Below are 19,585 nucleotides of genomic sequence, written 5' to 3' on the forward strand. Positions count from 1 at the left end.
GTGTTTCCAGTGCCAACAATTGTGTCTGTTTTATAATGTGGGAATGAGTTAAATGTTGTGCAGGCAGAGTTTGTACCTTTTCTAATTGATACTAGTGATGTATGTTATTGCAGAGCACTGGTTAGGTTACAGTGCCACTCCGCTTTTTTCAATTACTAAGTTAACAAATATCTCATCACCTTCACAATTGTGCCATTAAAAACATGGCCAATGACACACTAACACAACTCTGTGACCTCTGATAGCCCTCCACTTTGATTTTCTCATCCACCTGGCATCTTCCCAAAAGTTCAAATACTGTATGTCCACGACTACTGCCAGTACTATTGTCCGAGCAGAAAGGAACAAGAGTGTTGGCCCACAGTTTCACCTGTTTCAGCTGTTTTAGCCATTAGGTCCAATCAGTGCTATCATCTCTCTTTCCTGTCATGGGAAAGTTGCCGTCGCCTCTGGAACAATCCCCCCCCTCCCCCTGACCCCCAGAACAGAAACACACAAACACACATAATCGCACACACATTCACACTTGACCAGTGGCCAAAGGGCGGGGATGTCTGTGGGGATGACCCATAATGCTTTTAGTTTCTCCATGTATGTTCAGCTGCCAGTACGTACTGTACATATGCAATGGGAAATGTTTGACCTCCAAAAAAGGAGGAGGGGATACATTTCCTCGCTGACCTCACTGCTTGATGTTTTTAATAATTCTAAAAAGAGTCCACATTCCTCAAGGAGTCCCTGCCAACACACAAATCATCAGGATGGCTGACTGTTTGCTTCTTGACCTTTAAGTGAGGGATATGTTTGGACCCTTTTGTCTTCTTACCAAAATAAGGAAGCATGAAAGAGCTCTACAAACCAAAATATCTGGAAAAAGTGACTATATGTGGAATAATTACAGTAAGATTCACAAAGCAACATACTCAGTGGAATAAACCATTAAAGTCAAGAAATCAGCTTGTCAGATTAGGTGGTATGTTCTCATTAGAGCACATTTGTCATGCACAGCATTCCTCAGCATGCCCTAATCATTGGAATGCTTTCAAGAATGTCATAATTGAATTTGGTCATTGCACCATTCAAATAAACGCTAGACAAACTGACTTACTGACCAATTATCTGAAAACAATCAATCAGAAAACTCTCAGAGACACCGTTTTGACAAATTTTAAGTCATTTTTATTCAAATCACCACAACAATTCCAAATGAAATTAAATGTGTCTTGTGGGAGAACAGAGGCACATAAATTTTATTTTTGGCAACACAGTGAAGATAAAGAATAGGGGGAGCAGAACACGCCATTACTTTAGTTTGGTTTAATGCTCATTGAACTGAGCCTGTCATCCAGCAGTGCATCCAACAAGTAGGCCGGAGGGACCCCCATCATGCCTCCTTCACGTATGTTCTCACTGCGATTACGTCTCCCATTATGCATTTCTGTGGAAAGAAAGGGAGATAAGGTGCGGTCGGCATACCAGACAAGGTGTGTGTGGCAAAGGTGAAGATGAATTCCTACATATTCTTTGAGTTTAGGCTGCAGCTATCATGCAGAGGCTATTCTTATGTAATACTATATTCCTTTAGATCTCATTATATTCCTATGAGCCTGACTGGTTCTTCTTAGTGATAGTCATACTTTAAAGAATTGTTTTTTTCTCTTAACATTTTCCTACAGATAATGGGGTACTTTTATTGGTCATTTTAGTACTTATATTGTTTGGCTCATATTATATTGTGATTTCCTCCCCTTATAAAAGATGCATGACATTTTTTAAATTATTATTTTGTTTTTTTATGGGCGAATGTGTGCAGAGTTTTTCCCATATTTGGATTAGAAAAGTAGGAATGACTCATAAACATATTACATTTGCATTATAGTCTATTAATTACTCAACTAAATGATCAAATCAAAGAAGAAGAAAAACACAAATTCTTATTGAATGCTTTTCAATGATGAAGTAATTTTGCAAGACCATTCCATAAACCATTTTTAATCCGTTGAAAAGTTATGTAGGCAAATTGCAAAGATTTTGCAAAGTTACCAGATGTTTTTTTTTTCTTCTTGTTCTTGTAATAGAAAAAGTATGGAGGAAAATAAATATGCTTACCGCTACCATTTTTCCATCTGTGACCTCCCTCTCAATATTCGTTTCTTTGCCATCCCAGCTCTGTTTCTGCACAAGCTTGCCGTTTTCCAGAGTCACCACAGTCTGCAGGACAGAGAACAAGAGACAAAACAGTTCATTCCCGCACAGAAAACACTAATGTTGTTTTTTTGTTGTTGTTGTTTTTTTTTCTTCTTTTTTCTGCCCCCTAAATCACACTAACCCTGGTCTTCCTGTCGTCTGCGGTGGTCTCATCGAATGGCTCGTTGAGCTTGAATTTGATTTCGGTTGTCTTGAATGCGCTCTGAGACCTCAAGCATACAATCCCTTGATCGTCCACGGACACTATCAAATTGGGCTTGGTCCGATTCCCCACCTGCCGGGTTGCAAATCCCACACCTGCACAGCGCATAAAAATGCATGAAATACACACTTAATACATTTGCATTTATAACACACGGGAGTAATATACTATTTAAAGATTTAGAGGTGCAAATTAAGCTAATTGAACTATTTAAAGTCCATATTTTGCACATTAATTTCACACTTTTTTTAAAAATCAGTTAATCCAATTTAACTCCAGGTCATTCCTACAAATAACAGGGCAAGATACCCGATATGAAAACTAACTTTTAGGCTATTTTTGAGAAAAAGTTTGCATAATGTGACAATAAAGTTCACAAGTAGCAGCTGACAACCCTCCTTTTCCTACCAATTGCCTTCATGTAGTCGTCAAAGTTCTCGCTGGAAATCATCTTCCACGTCCCAACGAACCTCTCAACCATGGTTGCAGTGTGTGTGATATCCTCAACAACAGAAAAAAAACACACGCAGTAGAGTGCCTCTGGACTCAACTCTCTTGCAGTGTGGGAACACACTCAGAGCGTTTTTAAAGGACCAGACCGACACCCAGGACCCAATCACAGCCTGCTACGTCACATAATAGAGGGTTGAAATCCCGCCTCTATCCCTCCTAGCATAGAGGCCTTCTTTAATTGATTTCTTCCAAAAGCTGAACACATCTTACTGGGTTTTTTGTTTATATTCTAAACTAAATGGTTATGTGTCACTTCTCTGGGTAGTAGCATTCCAACATATTGCAATTTTAACCAAGTTATCTTGGTTAGCACGCAAGAACAACATATCCCATAAGTCTTTAGCACTGGCACAGCCTCAAAAGAGATGTAGTGGGTGAATACTAACGAAAAAATTGTTTTTCTTTGTTAAAATTACCAAAACATTTATTAATAGTGACTTGTGTTGAACTGCAGACCCAAAGGCATATTAGAAAGGGAGAATGGATGTCGATTACCAACATTTATAACTTCATTACTATCAAATAGAAAGGACTGACACCAGCAAATTATTTTTTTTTGCAAAATCACAATACAAGTTTTCATCAAACCCTTTTCCTCATAGTGGATAGTGTAAGCTTAGAATATGAATGGAAACCCCTCCATCAGAAGCTTGTTTTAGGTTATCAGAAAAATGGATAAAAACATATTTTCTATGTATAAGCCATGGATGTAATAATAATGCATAAATGGAGAAAACCAACATAGTTAAAGATACTAATGGATACAGAGGGTAGAAGGGACAGGATGACATGTTATCTGTGAGTGGGTGAAAGGTTTTTTTTTCTCTTTTCAGTGGGGCTGTATTTAAAACTCTGTGCCAAATTACATTTAAGCCTGCTGTGTCAAAGGTTGGAGCTTGCATAATGTTCTCTCAAATGCTGGAATGGTCTCTTTTATCAAGGAAATGGCACATTATGCAAGGACACACCATGACCCTGCACTGATCACAGCACATTTTTTAGCAGTTAAAGCATTTTAATTGAAGTCTTCAGTGTGGAGAAAATGAGCATAACTGATGTGTATAATTATCCTAACAAGAGGGTACTTTTGCAAAATGTTCTTTTTTATATTATGTACTTTGTTTTTCTTTCAATTTGACAAAGAAAACACATCCTCTGGCAGGTTTTGATCTTCAAATAGTGGATAAATCTGGAACATTTGTAATTCAAACAGACTATTTGACTTTCTATATCGTACCAAACACATCAGAATCAATACGGAGTAGCTTCAAGGAATCAAGGATCAAATCACAGCAGAACCAACAAACTTCAATGAAATACTTTTATTATAAAACATCCAACAATATACACAGATAAATACAGATATATTCAGCTAGCAGATGATCATTTTTTTGCTGCAGCTTTTGACTGCGGATCCTTGGCGATGCAGCGGGACTGAAACGCACCCATCATCTCAGTGCTCGTCAGCTTCGCTCCCTTCATCACCAGCCTCTCTCCGTCTACTGTTGTAGAGAAACACAAAGGGACAATGAGGTGACTCATGATGCCACAATGACTAATCTCATTGTAAGGATTACAAGAAGTAAACAGGTGAAGAGTCGACTGGGAGCAAAAGTCAAGCATCTCACAATGGGCTTCTGCGCTGCTGACCTACGGCAGACATTTCTACATTTGATTCGCTGTGTTAGTGATACTTATTGTGTAATTGCATAAAATTCCAAGTCTGAGTCACACAGTACTGACTTGTATGTGAGGTGTTGTCCAGCGTGTATAAACTTATGAACCTTAAGCAAAGTTACCACTAATACTTAGCTGACAATCCATCCTTCTTCTCACCAGTGGCAACCACTGGGAGCGGGTCCTCTTCCACAGAGGCCACCATATTGCACTGCCATGTTTCTACAGTAGCCCAGAGAGGACAAACAAAACACCAGCTACTAGAGAGGGCCTTTCATGTTTTTCGTGAGTTTCATGGCCACACACTTGGAAGAGGAGGGGGAGGGGGAGGGGGAGGCGTATTCATTTGGTTGCAATCTGAAACTTCACCACTAGATGCCATTAAATCCTTCACACTGGTCCTTTAAGTGGTCTGTAGTCTTTTAATGCTACTTTAAGAAGTCAAATGTAAAGAAAAAAAGAGAGGGACATTTTTCATTTTGCTCATTTTGTGATCATGATGAATATGTCTAAATGTAATTAAACTGCTCTCCAGGTGCTTTATGATGACTATTTATTTGCTGTCACCCCTTTGTCTGTGTTTCTTTAACTTGGTTTGTCTTTTTCTCTCTCAGCCTTAAACATGTTTTGCTCAAATGCTAAAGCTTGAGGTTTTACTGATGCCAAATTCATCAGCGTATCATTAATAATTACTATGCCTTGCACTTGTAATTAAATTCTAGTATATAAATTTGTGCAATCCAGCTATAAAAATATTATAAGTTCACACGATTGAGTAGAAAACACAAGTTTGCCTTCATGGTGATAATTGACTTCAGTGGATTTAAAAGTCATGATCCCATAAAGTCTATCCGCTGAATGTGGTAATGTGATACTTACCATAAGTAATATCCACTAGAGGTTCAGACTTGTCATGTTTCACTGTGGATATCACCTCACAGTTCATGTTAGTGGCTCTGGCCTTCTCTGACGCCACCATGGCCAGAAACTCCCTGCAAGGCAACAAGGAGAGCACATTTCAGACTGATTACATTATTACAGCTGTGGTTCTGAGGTATTTGTACTTAACTTGAGTATTTATGCTACACATAAATAACACCCAGCTGTATATACAGTAGTTCTGTAGGTGATTTAGCTTAGTTTGGCTGATATAACCTCTTCTCCAGGTCTGTTTGGATGAACAGACCCTTTTCACAGCAGACAATTTGACGTTGTCATAGCAGGAAAAGCACATGTAGAACCGATAACATTAACAATGGATCAGTTCCATTCGATTGTAAAAGGAACCCATAGTAATCAACTATCTCTCTGATTCTCAACACTTCAATCATTTTTATTGAATCTGGTGAACTCGTGTACGTCCCAGCAAAGCTCTGCCCACCTTCAACCTGAGCAGACGTCTCATCAGCCAAAACAACTGTAAACACCTGTGGGGGCGTGCAGGACCTTTAAAAGAAGCTCCAACTAAACCATCTACAAAATTAAAATATTACTCCACATCACTGCATCAATTATAATAATCCAATTTATAAAAACAGAACAATGTCAGGGGCAATTCTGCCTGCATCATAAGCACTTTAAATTTTGATACTTTAGCACATTTTGCTGATTTTGTTCTTTTAAACTAAGTCAACTTTTTCTTGAAATTGAGTATTTTACCACATTTTTATGTAAAGGACCTGTAAATCTAAAAGTTGTATATCAGTATAACATTTTTACTGATGCAAGAACAGCTTTTGCTTTGAATTCTATTCATGGTGTCTGCAGATATCATTACAAGGCCCGACACATCCATGGTCCACCTACGCAGGTGTTTTCACTTATGTTGCCTGATTAGGCCATCTCTGGCAACTATGTAGTAGAATATGGACCTGAACTTTCTGTTAATGTTTTTGCACCTGTAATTCCAACATAGTTGTCCATTTTTTAGCCAAGCAGAGGTATAATTAGCCAGAATAAGTGAAAACATCTGTGTGAATGTGCAGGATCTTTGATTTTAACTTTTTTAAAATTATTTCTACTCCACTACATTTATTTAACAGCTTTAGTTACTTTTCAGATGGAGATTTGACACAATGGATGATATAACAAGCTTTTAAAATCCCTCTAAACATCTCACATGGTTTTATCTCAATAAATGTTCAAATGATCCAATATTTCACCAAAAATCAAAGATTAGAGAAAAAGTCCAAAAACTGAAAACAGATTTGTGTATCAGAACTTTGTTTTTTCTTCTTTTCTCTCCCGTTAATCGTCTCACAACCCCTCAGATTTATCTGGTGACCCTTTGGAGGGGCCCGACCCCTAGGTTGGGAACCACTAAACCAAACTAGCTAACTGTATATATAGTAGTTGAAACCAGCTCCACCTCCAGCAGCTACAACAGTAACATGCTGCTCTAACACTGATGCTTCAATATTAATAATCTAATGATGTCATATATAACATTATATCATTTATTGCAGAACGAGTACTTATACTTCAATACTTTGAGTACATTTTGCTGCTAATAGGCCTACTTATGTATTGTTACTGAAGTAGGATTTTTCATGCAGGACTTTTACTTTTAATGGAGTATTTTTACATTGCTGTATTTATACTTTTACTTAAGTAAAAGATCTGAATACTTCTTCCACCACGAGCTTGTATAATGTATATTAGCTCTCAGTGTAAAGGAGCATCTTCTTCGGTAGAGGCAGGAAAATAACCTTTATGTTAAATAATGCGGCTACAGTCACTTTGAGTTGTACGAAAACTAATCATAATCATATTCCAAACACCAGTCATATTTTCTAATACAGTCTCACAAAGTCAACTATCACAATCCTTGCTAGTGGTGACTGTTTGCTAACACTGTCAGTAACTTGGGCCGCTTCATTGACTGATTACTGCGACGACGTTTCAAACGACAACACACACAGATACACACACACACATTTCTTACCGTGTGGACCGGACATTTGACTCAAACGGACAAAACTGGACCACTATTTTCTTCACAGCCTTCAGCACCACGGTCGCTTTACTGGTGGCCGCCATGTTTTCTGTAGTGACCTCCAACCTCGACAGAGATTGGTGCTTTTCGTCAGAGCCACTAGAGGGCGCCAGATGATAAATAACTCAACAGTGGCGTTTAACTGACTGGAAAACTGATGTAACTTGTTACAATACTGTCACTAACAGCACTTGTAGGCACATATTGAATATTTTTTTAATTTTATTTGAGGAATACAGAATCAGTATGATTATTTAAGATGTATTTTCAGCAATAATTTCCCCCTGTTCATCAGTGTGGGTGTGTTTTTCTATTTTAATCCTCTGATACTCAGTTTTTCAGTGAGCTATACTTGGATTTCCACCTCCACAGTTTCATCTACCTGTAGACAGGGCTTATAAATATTTAAAATAAAAATGTTTAGCATCCTTACAATCCTTCACAAGCCTTGACAGCATTTGATTTGTATCTTGCATTTGTTCTTTGAGAGTTGGCGCATCTGTGAGATGAGGTTAAACATTTATTGCCAGATGTGCAAATGAATTTGCACCAGGGGCTCTAGAGAAGGTGTTGTCAGCGCTGAGAGCTGGTGAGTTGGTTGTTGAATAACAGGTCTTACTGTTGAGGCTTCTGCAGATGTCCTGTAATGTCAATGTAAGCATTCAGTGGTTTAATAGTTTAACAACTTCAAGAGTAGGTTCATTAATGGCCTTCACATAGGTCATTTTTAAATGCGAGTCAGTGCTATGCAAATAACACCCTCTGTTTCGTAATGACATGGCATGGCTCACAGGGAAACCGACTGTGGCACCTTCCTGTAATCATCTGATAAACAATGTCACAGAACAGAATTACATTAGAGAAGGATGAGCGGGGGGTCTGTCAGGCACTAAGTCAATAAAGGAGGTGCTGCTCTCCAAATAGACAATCAAACAGACACATCTCATAATCAAATAGACAAGGAGGATTGGAAACGGTCCCAAGCTACTTTAGCTTCCCGCACTCAGACAATGAAAAAGGTCAAAAGCCTGTCAGGGAATAAAAACATCTCAGAAATGGAAATACGTTTAAATTTTGACTGCGTTAGCAGTTGAGTCAAATTTAATTATGGCATGAATACATGTCTGTGAAATAAGTAAGTGTCTGCATTCAGAGTTCGTAAATTTGGGAGAGGGAAGGTTGTCAAATATGATTTTCTTTTAACCGTAGAGACTATAAGCATGTGAGTGTATTTAACTCTTGGCCACCTTTTGTCAAAAGTGAATATAAGTTCAATATATTTTCTTAATAAACTGATAATTACATTCTAGTAGTCTTTAAATAACTTTTCAAAAGACTCCAGCAAAGAGAGAGAGCAAACACTGCATATTTGTCACCTGATCTACTCATATTGTACAAAATTTTAGCACCGCGTGTGCACTTCCTTGACCTCTGCCCAGTATACAGTTGCTGGGTATTTATAGCCACACTGTTTTCAGCGTATGTGTGATGAACAAATGTGTTATTCTCAGATCAGCACAGCCGAGCTCGAAGCATTTATCCTCACTTCAACACGCCTCAAGTCTCTTTCCTGAACGGCCGACAATCTGACCCGGGCTGTGACAGTTGGGCAGTGGCGGCACGGGCCTCTAAATTTAGACATAGACGGCTACTGAGAGGCAGAAGCATTTCCTATACACACCCCACACACACACACACACACACACTTATTTATGTAGTTGTAAGAGCCGTACTGTATGTCCAGCAATAAGAAAGTGGGGGAGAGGGCGGTACTGAAACAATGAATGCTCAGGGGGACGGTTGACCTCAAAGAAAATAGAGGTATTGTCTTGGCGCAGGATTTCATCTATCAAGGTCTCTGCCTGAACACAATAATACATTATGAAATGTCCTTTTCATTGTGGTATAGACTCTTAAGGAAACACTGGTGTTGAGGATGTAACTTTGTGCCCTGTTTAAACTGTTATTATGCTCTATCACTGCTGTTTTTACAGCTTGGTGCAAGAATGCTATTACACTACAATGCCACTTGAATTCATATGTGGTAATATACTATCCGCCGTTAGAATTGTGGGTCACACCCAGTCTGGGTGTGAATATGAGTATGAAACCTGTCAGAGTGTTGAATACAGAGCAGCTCCAAGAATAGAAAAAGATCATAACAATGATGGTGTGAGCACCCAAGAGGGTTCTTGTGAAATACCAGCACGGAGAAGAAGTATTCCCCCCTGGAGAGTAATATATAGTATGCAAGGAAGTAGTACTTTGGTAGTCCTGTATTTACTGCGTACACCAGTCACTCTTCAAGTTGTGTTTCAGGAACTCCCGGGAGTCCTTACACTGCCCCCAGGAGTGTAAAGAACGGAAAGAGAAACAGAAACATGATAATGAATGCTGAACTGTTTTTCACTTGTTTTATGCTTCTCCCCACATGTCACATATAAGTAAACATGTAACTCATGAATCATGTAACTCAAACTGTACTGTATATCTGTTAAAACAGTTTTGCTCCTCAGGGGCAATCAGTTCTGTTTAGAAACTAATGTTTGTCAGGAAAAGACTTAATAGTCTCCTCAAATTTGCCTCAAAGGGCTCCACAGTCTGTAGAGGATTTTTTTCAAACCTATCCTTAAACCCTAATACTGTATACTGTCACTAAATAATGCTTTTAATGATAACATTTAGTTTTTTTGTATGTTTCTTCAGTGTTTTTGTATTTGTTATCATTGTATGTTATACATTGTTCTATTTCAAATAATTACTTACATGTTGTCTTTATATGTACATATCTATATCCCCTTAATGTATTGAAAAATAGCCATGTATAAATAAATAATGATAAATAATACATTTAATTTGTACCACACTTTTCATTCATAGTGAATCTCAAAGTGCTACAGCATTAAAAAACAAACAACACACAACATAAAGAAAATAATATTATTTTTATTATTATTATTATTGTTATAGTTTATTATCATTAGATTTTGTATGTCTTCTATAAGCTAATAGTTAGAAACTATTATGTGTATATATTTCACTGTGAGGGCCACCTACACACACTCTCTTTTTCTTAATATTAAAATATTTATTCACTGGGTGTTATATTAAAAATAATAAACTAAACATAAAACTGGATAAAAGATTAAGTTTCACAACATTTCCCATAATCCTTCAGAATGCTCACTTATGCATTTATGAATGTGACGAAACAAATTAGAGCTTAATTGATTGATAAAGTGACCTGCAGAGGATACTTCAGAGACAAGCAAGGAGTTGTCATCTCGCACTACACATCCCGTGATGCTTAGCGCGGCGGCTCCGTGGCCCTCCTCCTCCCAGCAGCAGCGTCCTGCCCGGCGGAGCGCAGAGAGGAGCAGACTGAGCTGAGCAGCCCCGCGTCTTTCATGTCCAGAAATGTGCGCAGGCTGAAGAACGAGTCGCATCTTTCTCTGTAACCTCCACAGACAAAAAAAAACACCGCTCTCATCTTTTTGTAATGTCACACCGGGAGCTTTAGGAGAAGGATAAACGCGCATTGAACAAAATCCAACCACTTTCTGTTAAAGCAGCCGCTGAATGCAGATTTTTGGATAGTCCTCACTGGTAAGTGGTCTGCATCTTCACATCTGGGCGTAAAAGTTGTTGTTGTTTTCTTGTGCTTGTTTATTTTCACATCAGGAACGAGAGTGTATATATAGGTGTGTGTGTGTGTGTATGTGTGAGGATGGGCGCGTTGGGAAACTTCACTGACTGTGCAGTTGCTGTGAATGCGGCAGCCTCAGTGGTCGCAGTGAAACCAAATGTGTGACAGTCAAGCTGCAACAAGGACTTGTTGCCTTCCACCCAAAACATGTCGTGTTTCCTGTTAATTGAAAACAGCGTGCGGCTGTTGATGTCGTAGTGAAATCCATTCAGTTTTAATTAAAATGACACTTGAATATTTTTGGCATCAGTCGCCAGTTTGATGTGTCCATTTGTCTCTTCTGCGTTCCTCATTTGCTTGTGTTGAAACGGGATTCTAGTTAGTTTATGGTCTTCTGTCCATTTTCAATCGTTAAGGCTGCTGCAGTAGGTTCAGTTCAAAGGGAAAACTCAATATATATTTCAGAAAATGTACCATATATAAAACATAACTGTATAACATTTGTGTTACCTTCAGATCTCCATGACTACAAACCTTGATATTCCTAATATGAATTGATTTTTAGAGTATCAGGAGCACTGAGGTTAAATCTCCTTTATTCCTCTTGCTTGTCTCCTTGGTTACAGTAAGTGTGTCTTCATGCATTCACACAGTTCTGTGTGAAATTAAACATGGTTTGCAACGTCGCTTTTCCACTGGCATTATAATCCATATGATTGGTTCTTTTTAAGGGTCACCAGAACATTTATGGGGAACTATTTGATCTTCATAACTGCTAGATAAGCCTGTACTTGTTCTTGAGATGCAAATCAACTTCCCCCATGGTGACAGATAGACTGGTTTTAGTCACAGGCATGCACACATGCACGAGGCACGCGCATACAACAACACACACAAACACACACATGCTGCTTGGATGGTCATGTGTGGATGCTGCTAAGCCCCCTGGATATCCTCAGACATGCATAAACAGCACTGTCCTCATTGACACTGACAAGAACATGGCCTCTCCTTCCTTATAGCATAGAGCTGGCATGCATGAATGGACAAACACACACATACATACTGTATGTGCTCAGATGATGTAAGGACACACACGCAGAGGCAGAGACACACAAACACACACGTCTACAACCATCTCTCTCCGTAATTGTAAATAAGAATTTCCTCTTTGCTGACCTGCCAAATAAATAAACACCGTTTTTCACACTCTGTCAGTTCTCCTCGAGTTCTCTCTTATTTCCCCCCAATTCTCCCTCCATACACACACACACACACACACACACACACAGGCATACAGAGCCAAATGCCACCAATAGAAACCCCCTCCCTCAGTCTGCATTGATGTGTTCAGTTGTTGAATAGGAACTGTTGGCAGGCCATCTACCCTGCAGCAGCCTGGCTTTCACAGAAGTTGACATTCACTTCAGCAAACACAATTTGCACTTTGTTTTAGCTTCCCCTTGCTTTCACTGAACCTCCTTGTGTTACACGCTAAACATTAACGAAATTTAGTATTTTACTGACATCTTCTGATAGAAACATGATAAACAAATATCCACCGCTCTGCTGCAAACTGGCAGCACTCGTGTTTTACCTCAGTTGGTAACCATGCTTAAAATGAATGCATGAGTTCAGTTTAATTCAAACATCACAGAGTCCAACATAGAAACTAAATGATTTGAATCATAGAAATCTGAGAATGCTCACCCTTATTTGTGTTCTACTTCTGCTTGTTTTCATATCATTGTATTGTGTTTATGAGAAAGTCGCTGGCAGGCTTTTGCAGCTTATAACACCCACGTGCCAAAGGGTCAGAGGTGGATGTCTGTGTATCGTTAAATCTCCGTCGCTCCATATGCGATTGGCTGCATGGTGACGAACGTTATTGGGACAAATGCTTTGTGACAATTTGAACTGTGGAGCACGCTAGCGTTTGGAAGGAGACAAGATTGGTTACTTGCAGCTGTTGCATGTAAGAGGGGAGAGGAGACGAGCAAAAAAGGGCTGAGAGCGTTCACCGAACTGCGCCAACGTGTTGTAGTAGAGCTTGTTTTAGCTTTTTTGTTCACACAGCCTTTAATTAAATGGATCACATTTCCGCATTTTCCCCATCCAGCTTGGATAGGAGGGTCTAGCCCAGTATAGGTCAGGGTATGCCTGAAAAGAACTCGATAATGGTACACACTGTCAGCCAAAGAATGGGGAAAAAGAGCTCGCGAGAGAAGTTCAAACCTTGTTTATTTCTCACCTCTACATTGCCAATCGTTGCGTGAAGTGAATTGTTGGTTTCAGAAAGTTAGAGAAATTGTTGGATGCAGCCCCACGGTTTCTCACACCAGAGAGATTGAGAAGGGTTTTAGACAATGTTTGAGCATCGTTGGAGTATACTGGCACCTTTTAATCAGATTTATCCACATGAGACAGACTAAATCAGATCATGCATGCACGCGTACGTGTAAAAACGACCTGTGTTCACATTAGCATCAGTTGTTTCTATAAGGGTTTTTGTCCACACTGAGACGCCTCCTTCTCTGTAGGTCAGCAACAACAAAACTGTGCATCACAGCCATTGCTCTGTCCACTCTTGCTCTTAACCATCACTCATACAGCTGAACTTACAGTTCAGTTGCTCTCATGTACTTGTTTCTCTGTTTCAGTTGTTCTCATTCTAATTTTGATCTTGGTTAACCACCAGATAGGACAGATGTCTGTCTCATCTCTCAACATTCCCATGCAGGCACAAAAAAAGTGTTGATTGTTTCCAGGAAATGACCTTAAATGAAATCTGTTTAACCTCAGTATCAAGGATGTGGTATTTGAAGTCATAGCACCTTGTTGTAGTATGACTTTGTAGAAAGTCATTTGCATTACCAGAACTGTTCCGTATTCAGGAGGGGCGAGGTTGAACAGCTGCCTGTAATTCTGTGCTCATTAGAACTGGTCATAATGTGTCTGGACTGATGGAGAACACAGTGATGTTGCTGCGCGAGGCCTGAAAGTCCTGCTGTTGGAAGGATGGAGCATAATCGCACTCTGTTTGACTGCTGTGAAAGTTTCATCATAGGTTGTCAAGATGTCGTTTAGCAGACTACACACATTTCACACCCACTTAGGCTTTAACAAGCAAGAACCCCCATCCTCATCATTGGTAGGCAAACAGTGGAGTGTTTGGCTCTGCACCCCAGGTTTTGCAATTACCCTGCATGCCCCGTTTGACACCCCTGTCCATCTGAGACAGACACCTCAGGGAATTCGACCAAGAGATTGAGTCTAGAGGAAGAATGTGTTTCTGCGACTATCAAAGAACCGAATGTTTGTTAAATGTCAGGCTTGCTTTAGATGGAGCAGGATTCTATAATGGAAATACAAAATACTGTTGTGTGCTGTTGTTGCAAAGAATATTTGTTCTGGCATTGATGTGGAACAGAGCAAAGTAGAGGAGCTAAATGTAATTATTTTCCCCTTAGATGCAGTCCCTGCTGTGTTGGTCCGGAGAGGATTTTATGGGATAAAAGCTCTGAGCTCAGATTTGAATTTCCATCTTTGTATGGTGTTTGCTGTGTAGCCTAAGTATATGCACCAAAACATCACCGGAGAGGTTTGCATATTAAACCCATTAGTTTTATATGTAAACTCTTTCAAGGAAATAACTAAGCTTGTCATTTGTTTTTTCATTGCTCACATTAAAGTTGTTTTTTAATTTTAGGAAGATGCAGGTTTTCACGTGCATGTGGGAACTTTCGCTGAGAATGAGGAAATATTTCACAGCCACTCATGCAGCTCGGAGCCATTTAGCAGGCAAGACACAGTGGTTCGCTCTAAACTGTCAAGGAAACACCCATTTGTATTTGCTTGTGTATAGAAAATATTGTATATTCATATTATAATTGTATATTCATAACTCTTTTGACTTGCAGCGTAATGAGCCTGTGGTAAATATTGCTGTATGATTTAAGATCATAGCGTAATTTGACGTCTTTGAGATTCTTCCCTATCATTTAGCGTGACTGCACACATTGACGCTCATTTATCCGCCATCTTTAATGTGTAATCTTGCTGTACGCGGTCTGTCATTCAGCTGCTGGTGAAGAAATGACCATTAACTTTGCTCTTGTTCACTCCAGCCGAATTAGAGACGGTCGCTGAAAGTGCCTTCTGCTTGTAAAGATTAGAGTTCAGAGTGAGAAATGAGAGAGAGAAACAGGGGTTCAATCAGAGAGAGCGAAGCAGGGATTGAACGAGAGAAAAAAAAAAAAGCCATTAGATGGAGCGTATGACAGATGAGGAGAATAAAAAATGAGCCAGCAATTCTAATAATAAAAAGAGGATATTGATCTACAGTGAGGTTATCACTGGTGCTCCTTTCGTTCTCCTCAGCAGGATTGACCCTTTGAAAATTGATTTTTCATTTGTTCTGTACAGTGTAAAGGGCACTTGTTATGCTTTTTGAGACCCCATTTGCGGTGGTTATTAGTGCGCCTCTTCTTCTAAAGGGACGCAAGCACACAATCTTCAAAGGGCGCACTCGACAGAGTTTATGAATCTTCAACAGGTTTTTAGAGCTTTAGTGCTCAGCTCAGAATTGCAAAATTCCCACCGTGGAACCAGAGGCACATGTTGAAAAATAGATGACAAATATTCATTCTGAAAGGCTTTTTTTTCATACTTCAGTGAGATCAGGAAGCCGCTTATTTAAAGCAGGGAAACTACCTAATGCTCTGCTGAGCTGAAATGTTAAACCAGTTAATCAATGACTGATGGAGTCAGTGAACCATGATGGATCTCTTCAGCAAAATGTGGAGTTTGTCAAAATTTATCATACAGTCGGAGAATCTGGTAGTAGTGACATACAGCTTCATCACTCTGATCAGATTAAATACATTTTATTCCGGGGTAGAGAGTGTAGTCAGATTCATATATTATTTTGATTACTTCTCTATTCTCTGCCTGTGATCGTGGAGTGTAAAAATATGGGTTTAAAAAGTCTTTAAACCTTACATGTATTGTGTACATACTAATACATGCTTCAGTTCTACTAGCAAGAGGCCCATTTTTGAGACACCAAGCAGCTGAACTCATTATGTAAGCATACCAAACACTGGAATGCCCAATCTCACGTGTGTGTGTGTGTGTGTGTTTGCAAGCAACATGTCACACGTTGTTAAAGCCAGACTTGTTTGTCCTGACGTACAGTCTGCCTGATCCTGCCCAGAAACACACACACACATAAACACTTAGCAGCCAAAGCTACATAGTAACCTGAAAATACACAAAAACACTCTGACAACTAACGACTAATTGCTGACAGACACGAAGCACACATGCGCCCACAGGTTATCCACAAACACAAACAGAAAGGAATCCAGCTATATGGACAGACACGCATATCTTGGGTACATCTTGGAATACCCACACATACCTAAAACTTCAATCACACTCGCCTACACACCTGTTTCCACTTACACACATATATATTTCACAATTGTTTACCTCTTTGATACATACAGCACGCTGACACACACTGACACGCACACACTGTTATCAACTCAAGGTGGCCCTTAGCAATTTTCTCAAGGATAACAGGGTGTCTCAGCTTGTGTTCAGGCTATTCTGCTGCTCTGTGTTTGTGTTGTGTGCAGTCTCTTTTCTGCAACAGCACTAAAACAGACCTCACCTCTGAGCTACAGTGTGACAGAGCGAGAGAGAGCGAGAGAGGGTTGAGGGAGATCGTGGCGTGTTCAAGGCAAGTAAACACTGCAAATGCGATTAACTGAGATTGCCTTGGGGATGCTCTAATGGGAAATCAGAGTCCCTCTTCCCAAGAATTGTTGGTAACACAAGCCGTTATGCATTCCCCCCCTGATGTTAGAATCTATATCGAGAGAGAGGGAGAGAGTGAGGGGACAGGGTTGAGGAATTTTAAATGACTTGCATTCTGGTACACAGTCGTTGCTGTGTAGGGTTTTCATCAGAGGCTGGGGTTTGCTCAGCTGTTGTGAAGAGGGGTTTGTTGAAGTAAAAAGCTACGTAACCTTGAGTTGGAGTTACTAGGTAAAGATTGAACTTTCATGCTTAAAGGTGAAGTATCATCCACATAATCAGGTCTATATTTATATTCTGGGGCTTTACTGGTATATCTTTGCATCATTTACAGTTCAATAAACTTAATGTCCCTCAGTTCAGCCTCTGTCTGAAACAGGCCGTTCAGCTGCTGTCTCTTTAAGGCCCCCCTCCCCTCCCGATGAGCCCATTCTACTCTGATTGGTTAGCTCCCGGAAGCTGCTCCTCAGCAGACTCCCAGCAGCTCGGGGGGCTACGTAAGTAGTAGTAATAGGGTTTCACTTCTTTTTCTCATTCATTACTCAAAATGGAAACTTCTCTAATACATTCGTACATATTTGAGCCCGGATCCAATGGCTACGTAATGGATGATCTGATGTCATCACGAGGAGGAAGTAGAAGTAATACTGCAAATGAAGCGTTGAGAGCAGATTGAAGCCCTGGCTTTTGATTTACAGGGGAACATTTTTACATACATTTATCTCAATTTTTGGACCTTTGACTATGTTTAACTCAGATGTCTGACATCATAACAGTAAAAAACACTTTCGTTCTCTGCTGTACTTTAGACAGCTCCTACATTGTGTGCAAACAGGATGGATTTTGCTGGAAAACCATTTTACACTGCAAGTCGGTGCAGCTTTACTGATTCCAGGTTCATGTTAGTCTCTTGTGTTGGAATGCCTATTCACTGCTCCTTTCTGCTGGTATTGTTGCTTCTTGCTCTTCAAGTCAAATGGAGTGATGCCAGGGACTGGGAGTGGACAAGTAGCAACATCCTTTCTGTAAATGAAGCAGTGGAGTTCATGGGAATTGTGGTTCTATTTTAACCACAATTACTTGTAAATGTGCTTTGCATGTGTCCGGTATGAACGAGCTGTGAACAAACAGTGGCCGAATGATGAACAGCGTGCGTGTGAGTGTGCGGAGCGGTCAGGTGAGATGAGGTGATGGGCAGTAGACATGGGTGAGTGAACAGAATGTGTATAGGCTGTCCCTTCCCCTCGGTGTGCAGTGGTGCTGATGCAGCAGACACACACATACTCCCACACACACACACATTCACACACACTGCAGGGGTGGGATGCTATAATGTCACCCAGGGGGAGGATCCTCATCTCACACTCTGCTGGCTAAAGCACTGCAGGGAGGGCACGCACACAGACACACACATACATGCACACATACATGGACATTAAGCCCACACCTGTGCACATTTATGCATGCACTGAGCCTAATCTGTATTCTGCACAACCTACTTGTTTTTTTTTTTTGTCTTTGCGAGAACAATATCTGTTTCTATGTTTATCTGTTTTTCCTCTTTTTGACCACCTTCCTGTTGGACTCACCTGTATTTCTGCATATATATACATAAGCGTGTATTTGTTCTGCATGCTTCTCTTTCTCTGTATTTCTCTCTGGGCGTCTTTGTCTACAAAAACAATCACGGTTTGTGAAAATGGCGATGTGAATAATCATTTACTCTTATACATTTTTGTTTTTATACTGCGAGAAATGGCGCAATACAATAAGGCAGTGTTCTGTCAGTGCCAATGAGGTCATCATGTGTTTGTGAGGTCGGGTGTTCGACATCATGTGTTTGGAGAGAGAGTTCATGTTTGTAACTGGAACTGAATGAGGGTTATTGGGGACTAGATGAAATGATAGAACACAAAGAGATGTTTTTGTCGTTGGTTGGTTTTCTGACATCTGTGTGTATGAGAATGTGTGTCAGTGTAGGGCAGTGTGTGTGTGTGTGTTTCATGCTTATGTGTATATGGATGTTATCCCATGTTGTTTGGACATACCATAGTTTTAAGTGAACGTCTGTAGTGCGATGAGGTTTTTGGGTGGTTGTTTGCTCCGTCTGTGCGCAGTCAGATGAAAGATGGGACGGCCAGTGGATTGGCTTCCATCCATCATTAAGGACCTCAGGCTGGCTGTGGGAGACTACTGACACCATTATGTCCATGTATGTTTCTCCATTTTTTTTCTTTCTTCCTCTTTTGTTTCTCTGGACCTATCCGTCCGTTTACTCCATTTTTGTTTTGTTCATATTTTTCTTCTTCTGTCTCTCCTCTTCGTCTTGTCTTGTATTTCTACACTCTTCCTCTCCGGTCACCACCTTTTCACATTTCCTCTCTATTTGTCTCCTTTCCATTCCTCTTTCTGTATCCGTCATCTGTCTTCCCTTTCCCCTTGCTTTCTCTCTCCTACAACTTTTTCTTCGTTCTTTCTAGCTTAGTCTGTGAAATGGCTGAAAACCTGCATTGCTGCCACT

At 40.0% G+C, this 19,585-nt stretch overlaps 3 protein-coding genes across 4 annotated transcripts in view; 1 reads left to right on the forward strand and 2 right to left on the reverse strand.

Moving 5' to 3' along the window:
* Positions 1-1,167: 1,167 nt before the first annotated feature.
* Positions 1,168-2,983, reverse strand: fabp4a (fatty acid binding protein 4a). The gene is made up of 4 exons (XM_042435445.1): positions 2,819-2,983; positions 2,330-2,505; positions 2,110-2,211; positions 1,168-1,438 (listed from the first exon to the last, which is right to left on the reverse strand). The coding sequence occupies exons 1-4, from the start codon at positions 2,889-2,891 to the stop codon at positions 1,385-1,387; spliced, it is 405 nt and encodes a 134-aa protein (XP_042291379.1). The 5' UTR covers positions 2,892-2,983; the 3' UTR covers positions 1,168-1,384.
* Positions 2,984-4,230: 1,247 nt separating this feature from the next.
* mrpl53 (mitochondrial ribosomal protein L53) lies at positions 4,231-7,692 on the reverse strand. The gene is made up of 3 exons (XM_042435982.1): positions 7,545-7,692; positions 5,480-5,592; positions 4,231-4,425 (listed from the first exon to the last, which is right to left on the reverse strand). Exons 1-3 carry the CDS (start codon positions 7,637-7,639, stop codon positions 4,307-4,309), a joined length of 327 nt encoding a protein of 108 aa, XP_042291916.1. The 5' UTR covers positions 7,640-7,692; the 3' UTR covers positions 4,231-4,306.
* Positions 7,693-10,925: 3,233 nt separating this feature from the next.
* pag1 (phosphoprotein membrane anchor with glycosphingolipid microdomains 1) overlaps positions 10,926-19,585 on the forward strand; it is a 51,519-nt gene continuing 42,859 nt past the window's right edge. For both annotated transcript variants that reach the window (XM_042436496.1, XM_042436500.1), the window contains exon 1: positions 10,926-11,201. The gene's annotated coding sequence lies outside the window, so the exon portion shown is untranslated. The remainder of the gene's footprint in view (positions 11,202-19,585) is intronic.

Source organism: Thunnus maccoyii, chromosome 15, assembly GCF_910596095.1.
Source record: "Thunnus maccoyii chromosome 15, fThuMac1.1, whole genome shotgun sequence".
NCBI lineage: Eukaryota > Metazoa > Chordata > Actinopteri > Scombriformes > Scombridae > Thunnus > Thunnus maccoyii.

Coding starts and splice junctions, on each gene's coding strand:
- fabp4a (XM_042435445.1), bottom strand. CDS start 2,891: ATGGTTGAGAGGTTCGTTGGGACGTGGAAGATGATTTCCAGCGAGAAC. Junction 2,506..2,818: donor CGACTACATGAAGGCAATTG/GTAGGAAAAGGA, acceptor TGCGCTGTGCAG/GTGTGGGATTTGCAACCCGG. Junction 2,212..2,329: donor CAGACGACAGGAAGACCAGG/GTTAGTGTGATT, acceptor TCTGTCCTGCAG/ACTGTGGTGACTCTGGAAAA.
- mrpl53 (XM_042435982.1), bottom strand. CDS start 7,639: ATGGCGGCCACCAGTAAAGCGACCGTGGTGCTGAAGGCTGTGAAGAAA. Junction 5,593..7,544: donor TCAAATGTCCGGTCCACACG/GTAAGAAATGTG, acceptor GTTGCCTTGCAG/GGAGTTTCTGGCCATGGTGG. Junction 4,426..5,479: donor TCTAGTGGATATTACTTATG/GTAAGTATCACA, acceptor TCTCTACAACAG/TAGACGGAGAGAGGCTGGTG.